This window comes from Paramisgurnus dabryanus, chromosome 9 (assembly GCF_030506205.2).
Source record: "Paramisgurnus dabryanus chromosome 9, PD_genome_1.1, whole genome shotgun sequence".
In the NCBI taxonomy this organism is placed as follows: domain Eukaryota; kingdom Metazoa; phylum Chordata; class Actinopteri; order Cypriniformes; family Cobitidae; genus Paramisgurnus; species Paramisgurnus dabryanus.
The window spans coordinates 18,594,862-18,601,574 of record NC_133345.1 but is presented as its reverse complement, the minus strand read 5'-3'; the positions used below and the strand labels follow the sequence as shown (position 1 = coordinate 18,601,574).

At 41.3% G+C, this 6,713-nt stretch overlaps 1 protein-coding gene across 1 annotated transcript; it reads left to right on the top strand.

Annotated features, from left to right (window-relative positions):
- The first annotated feature begins 598 nt into the window (after positions 1 to 598).
- On the top strand, positions 599 to 6,365 carry LOC135746468 (uncharacterized). The gene is made up of 11 exons (XM_065265124.2): positions 599 to 1,110; positions 1,472 to 1,601; positions 1,801 to 2,026; positions 2,130 to 2,256; positions 2,954 to 3,252; positions 3,746 to 3,836; positions 4,373 to 4,489; positions 4,616 to 4,691; positions 4,766 to 5,023; positions 5,540 to 5,711; positions 5,807 to 6,365. The coding sequence occupies exons 1-11, from the start codon at positions 745 to 747 to the stop codon at positions 6,027 to 6,029; spliced, it is 2,085 nt and encodes a 694-aa protein (XP_065121196.1). The 5' UTR covers positions 599 to 744; the 3' UTR covers positions 6,030 to 6,365.
- The last annotated feature ends 348 nt before the right edge of the window (positions 6,366 to 6,713 follow it).

The following is a 6,713-nucleotide window of genomic DNA, read 5'->3' as shown; positions in this document are numbered from 1 at the left end:
GAAGAGAACTGAAATGAGACGGTCAAACCTTCGGAGGACCCATAATTTGCGTCACCTGCTGCACGCGCACCGGGCCTGTCAGCAGGACACAGCAGAGACGTTTCTAACTTATTAAAATAAATTCATAAATTTATATACATAATACATAAATAAAGTAAGTTTACATATTAAGATAATTTCTAACAAAAATATTCAAAGGTTGAATCTAAAGCAAAATAGCCTCCTACAGTATGTGATATAGAGTCTTACGTGTAAAATAGCCCATCCATATTATTTTATTGTTTGACTGTTCAGTACTGTTCATATTTACATTTAAAAAGCAGACATAAAAGTAACTTAAAGTGTGTGTTGCAGGTAAAATTTTTTACGAATTTGTGCAACTTGCTTGTGTGTAATAACCATTTAAACTGTTATCCATTGTATTTTATGTTGTTGGTTATCACAAAACGGAATATAATACGAAAAAGTATAGCAGTTTGCAAGATTCTCCTTTCCCACACACTGCATTGCATGACGTCACGTTGGGGAGAGAAGTTACCAAACCCGCCTTGACAGCATTGAGAGTGACTAGAGTGACGAGTAGACTACAGTATACAGATAGCGCAGATTATAGATAAATAAATAGATAAAGATAGACTAGACAGACAGACAGACTTACAGACAGATAGAATAACATTAGCATAGATAGCTAGCAGCTAGATAGATTTATAGATATAAATATAAAGTAAGTGAGGTAGATTGACAATGGTGAACTACTGTGTTTGTGCTGGGTGTAAAAACTCCACCCAAACGGGACACCGGGTCCATGGCTTCCCTATGAAGGACAAGGCAACGCTCAGACAGTGGGTACAATTTGTTCGTGTTAGGCGGGCAAACTTTTCAATGACCTCCGTCACCAAAAACTCAAAGATCTGCAGCGCGCATTTCAGGGAGGAGGATTACGACGAAGGGGATGTCAGGATGGTTTCTCTTGGGCTGAAGAAGCTGAGGCAGGTACAGCTTATTCCGACCGCCGTGCCGTCTGTGCATACACACCTCTCTGCCTGCCCCGCCCCAAGACCGAGAAGCACTAACATCGGTGTCGCCCGCCGCAAGCGAGAGCTGGCTACGGTAAGCTTCATGCTAATGTTTACGTTAGCTAGCCCTGTGTATTACATACCGTGTTTCCTCTCCACTACAGTCATGATCAGTCTGACACCAGAAAAGCACATTTCGTGATTAATGAATATGAACCAAAATAAAAGTGCAGTGTCCAGAAGCTTGTCATGTTTATCTAGTTAGCGCCTAGATATATTTAGCTAGATAGCGCCCTGGCTATAGTCTTTGGATCACTGGTGATAATCAAGTGACGTTCTCAACTGTGTGCGTCTGTGTTTGATTTGAAGTGGATGGAAATTTACAATTACGATTTTCTTTCATATTTATTTAACCGTGATCGTGTTGCTGACCATTTTGGATTTCTTTGCGCAAGATGTTGACAGATGGCTCGACGCAGGAGACTGCGGACAGTGTCGGTGGTACGATAGACGACCCCTTGCCCACCTCCTCCACTTGTGCCACAGAAACACAATGCAATTTGAAGCCCTCTGGAATGTCTCACGGTAAATTTTGGGTATTTCTGGGATGATTCAGTGTTTGAGTGGTTGATATGCTGTCTAAAACACATGTTGACAAATTCAATGCATGCAGGATATTTCCATACACGTTGATGAAATTAAAACATAGCCTACTCCAAAACATAGCCTCTTAGATTTGTCATGATTGACATATGTGTGGGTATGTTTACTGCCTCTGCCAAAGCTGTGCAGGTGAACCTAAAGCCCAAGATGGTCAGTGTGGGGACTCAAACGGCTTTCAGGATGCAGACATCCACACCCCTCACTAGTCCTGAACAAAGTGATGACGAAGAGGATCCCTCTGTCATCATCAGTGATGCATCATGGGTGCCAGAAGACCAGATGTCTGATGAGGATGAGGAGGAATTGTGTGAGGAGGAGCCATCTGAAACTTGTCACCCCCACCAAAAGTTAGTTAAATAATTTAAAACCAACATACACCAACTTTGAATTTTCATTTTTGAGTATCTGGTAGTTTAAATGACAGCCCCTCCTCCTCCTTTTTTCGTTTAGTGGCATTGATAAATTCATTGTTTGTAAAGCGGAACTCATGGCCCTGTTTTCCATCTGCCCGGCCTGTTGTGAGAAGTGTGACAGTGCAATCGTGCAGCAGGGAGGAACATTCATCAAAATAGAGCAGGTAGGGTTTTTTTTTCAATACATTTAGATTAAAATCATTATTCACTTACTCCGATAATGTCATCATGTTCTGCTTGCTAGATTTCCTATGCAGGGTAATCTCATGTGTGTTTCCATTTACACCAGTGGTGGCTGGTGACTTCTTTTTTTAAGGGCGCTCGATGCGAAGTTCGTCACATGTATGTAGCCCGTCATGTGTGTGGTTCGTAATTTCAAAATATGTGTTCTGTGCTTTGAGAGATCGTGTGTGCATCACGTGTCCTTGCAAAATAAGTGCCTGCTGCAGACGCATCTAAAGGGTTTATGATAAAAGAGACGCCCACGTTTGCCGGATACTCGCATAATCTCATGAGTAATCAGAGTTTACTGTTAAGGGAGTGTCTTGCATGTATTTTGTGAACGTGAGCGTCTCTTTTATCATAAACGGTTTTGATGCGTCTGCACTCTGCAGCAGGCACTTATTTTGACAAAACACGTGATGCACACAGGACCTGTCCACACGCAGGACACACATTTTTGGAAAAGGGAACCACACACATGATACACAGAACACTTATTTTGAATGAGCGCCCCTCGGATGAGTCATCACGAGCTGCCACAGATTGACACCAAGAAACATTTGACCAGTAGTGTACAATACTTACTCTTTATTGAATCCTGATGTACTGTTCATTTGTATTTTATTTTTACATATTTAGGTCTGTGCATCATGTGGTTACCAGCGTTTCTGGCAAAACCAGCCAATCCTACACAGGAATATGCCAGCCTGCAACCTTCTTTTAAGTGGGGCCATTCATTTTAGTGGATGTTTGGCCTCCCAGACATTACGAATGATGACCCTGTTTGGCCTTCAGTGCATCAGCGTGAGCACCTTCTTTCGACATCAGCGCCATTACACGATCCCTGTCATCATTCAGGCCTGGCAGAACGATCAGGCCAAGACTTTGAGCGACCTCAGGGCAATGGATGGAGGCCTAGTTGTTGCTGGTGACTGCAGGTAAAGCAGAATTGTTTATAGGGCTGCACGATAAATTGCATGTGAAACCACGCGCATCACGTCAGTAATGCCAGTTCCTTGATTAGTATTAAATCGCCAACAGCTGTTTTCAGATTGTGCAATATTAACTGCACAGAGCCGTAGTTCTCTGACAAGCTGGGCCATATTGCATACATATCGCAGGCAATACGTCCCCGATAATTAATGCAAAATTGCACCAATTGTCCGTGAACTACGGCTCTGTGTAGTTAAAGCTGCTCCATCTGAAAACAGCTGTTGGCGATTTAATACTAATTAAGGAACCGGCATTAATGATGAGATGTGCGTGACAAACGCATGCGATTTATCATGCAACCCTAATTGTTTATTCTATGGGATTTCTTAATTTTACATACAACCTGGATTCTATATTGCAGGTGGAATGGTGGATTGTCTTTACAGACATTGGTTAATAAAAACTTGAAATATAATTCTAATTTGTAATTATCCCCAGGTCAGATTCACCAGGGCACTCTGCAAAGTATGGCTCATACTCACTGATAGAGGAGAGAGTGAACAAGGTGGTGGATGTCCAACTTGTTCAGGTAAGCCTGATGTTATACGACAAAGAAATTAAAGGAGTAGTTCACCCAAAAATGAAAATCCTGTCATCATTCACTCACTTTCATGTTGTTACAAACCTGTATAAATGTCTATGTTCTGATGAACACAAGATATTTTGAGATGTTTGTAATCAAACCGTTCGTGGACCCCATTAACTTCCATAGTATTCTTTTTTCCTACTATGGAAGTAAATGGGGTCCACAGACGATTTGGTTACAAACATTTCTCAAAATAGCTTCCTTCATGTTTATCAAAGCAAAAACATTTATGTGGGTTTGTAACTACATGAGAGTGAGTAAATGATGACAGCATTTTCATTTTTGAGTGAACTATCCCTTTAAGTCTGTGGACTGCAACTTATATAGCACTTGTCCACTAGTACAACTACGCATAGGGCTTTATCATGTCTTTCCTAACTTTGAGTCCTGTACAGTGTATTATAATGCTTGGATCAGCAAACCTCTGGTTCCTTCATCACCACAAACATTCTACACTTCACTGTTCTGTCATGTTTCAGAGCTCAGAGGTCCCCAACAGCTCTTGGTGTGAGCTGGAGGGGCTCAAGCGCAGCATCAACTTGCTGAGGAGGCAGGACCTGCATGTGTCAACCCTTGTCACAGACCGACATCGGCAGGTAAATACAATATAGATGTAGAATGTAGATTGCTGAATTGCACTGAGGTTGTGTGTTTGTACTTTTGCTGATGCACTGATGGTCAGACAGTGCAAGCATTCACAAAGTTTTCTTTCTACTCTTTAGGTTGCCAAATGGGTGAGAGAAGAGCTGTGCCCTGAGGGAACACGGCATTATTTTGATGTGTGGCATGTTGGGAAAAGTATGTATCCATTGTTGGAACCTTGAAGCAGTTTTTGTTATTGCATTTCACTTAAAACCATTTGTCTAAACCAGGTCTGGGGAAGGCCTTGGATACAGCCTCAAAAGACAGACATTGTGACCAGCTACAGTTGTGGAGGCCAGCTATAGTAAACCACCTTTACTGGACTGCAGCCTCAACCCCAGATGGCAACCCAGCTGTGATGGAGGCCAAATGGAGAAGCTTGGTCAATCATATCCAGGACATCCACAACCATGATACCCCTGCCTTTTCCAGTTGCGCTCATCCCCCTCTAGAGGGGGAACAACGTAATAAAGAGTGGCTGGAACCAGGTACAGTACACAGTATGTAGTATTATAAAACCAATCGTTGATTCTGATTTGTCAATAGCTGTGCTTTATTCATGATAAAACACGGCTATGACCGCTTCACCCAACGGTACTATTTATCACTGTGCCCTTAGCAACACGCTTGGCAACCACATGTATCAACATAGAGAATGGTTTGTTATTTTTCATTTGAGCTTTCATGCATATTGCACATTGGAATGTTGTTTTTCCAGCGTAAGAAATGCTTTTATTGATTAACTTCATGAAAGTTGCACTTCCACTTTTCTTTACTTTAATATTGGGTGGTAAACGTTTTATAAAACCACGTCGTGCCTAACAATGCCCTTCAGCCATTACTTATTTACGATACAGCACAGCCTCTCATACCTTATTGCTTACTTATGCATGCTCTATAATTCCTATGCAGGATAATTTCGTGTGTTTCCATTGAAAACAAAAATCTGTCTATCTATCTGTCTATTAATCTGTCTGTCTGCATACATATCTTGTTTTTTGCAGGCTCAATGGGAGCAATAAAACTGGAAAGCATTGTCACAAAGACTTCCTTACTGAAGGATGTGAAACAGCTGTCTCCACAGCACCAGACTTTCTCCCTTGAAGCCTTCCACTCCCTCATCCTACACTTCGCACCCAAGCACACTGGATTTTCATACCTGGGCATGTATAGCAGGTCAGTGCTGTGCAATGGAATAAATAATGCTGTATTTTATCATACATACACAACATTTTTGTTTCAAAGGTGTTTTAAAATTTGTTATTCCGTAGGCTTCTCTTAGCGTCACTACATTATAACTTCAATGCAATCAGAGAGACAGCACGAAGAAGTGATGGAACGGAGAAGTTTTGCGTGAGCTACCCACGGTTTAGAAAAGGTGCCTATGTAGTGCGTCCCATCAAAGAGAAGGCGTCATATGGTAATCCGTGTCATGCAGTTTTATCATATTTTGACATAGCGAATGAGACTGATCAGAGACAGCAATCTTTATAGAGTATATTATCATCATTATTATGTCTGCAGGTTATGCAACATCATTAATCGAGGCCCTTCGGGAGAGCTACATACAATCACCAAAGGCTCTTCAAGAGGTTAGCGCCAATCTGTCAGCCTGTGCACCCGCCCCCATCGCCAAATCATTTGAACAAATTCCTAAGGAGGAGGCCATCAGCCTCTATCTAGACCAGCAGTCACGCTACAACAAATCTAATTAACTTTTTTTTCACCAGACAGGTCCAATCACTTACTTGTAAGTATTTATTATACATGTATTTGTGTGTGTGACAGAGAGCAAACCATCAGCTGACCCGCAGGTAAGACCACACTCTTGCAAGGTAATTTTATGTAGATTTTTCATGCCTTACTCTTGACTCTTTTCAGATGTGTTTATGTTATCAGGACCTCCAACTGGTCTCTCTCTTCTGTAATGTACTTTTATTACTAATAAACTAATAAACTGTTTTTATTGGAATTCACGTGTTTTGTGTATTATTACATTTTAAGGCTGGATAAGCGATCACAACAGAACAAGCATGACTTAAATCTTTTACAAAGTAACACGTAATTTTATTAATGTTGTACATGCCAATATGGTTTTTATTCATTTTCATCCAAACGAGGCCATTGAAAGCCATTATAGGTCTCATCACCACTTTGAAATTGTTGCCTGACAGCTGA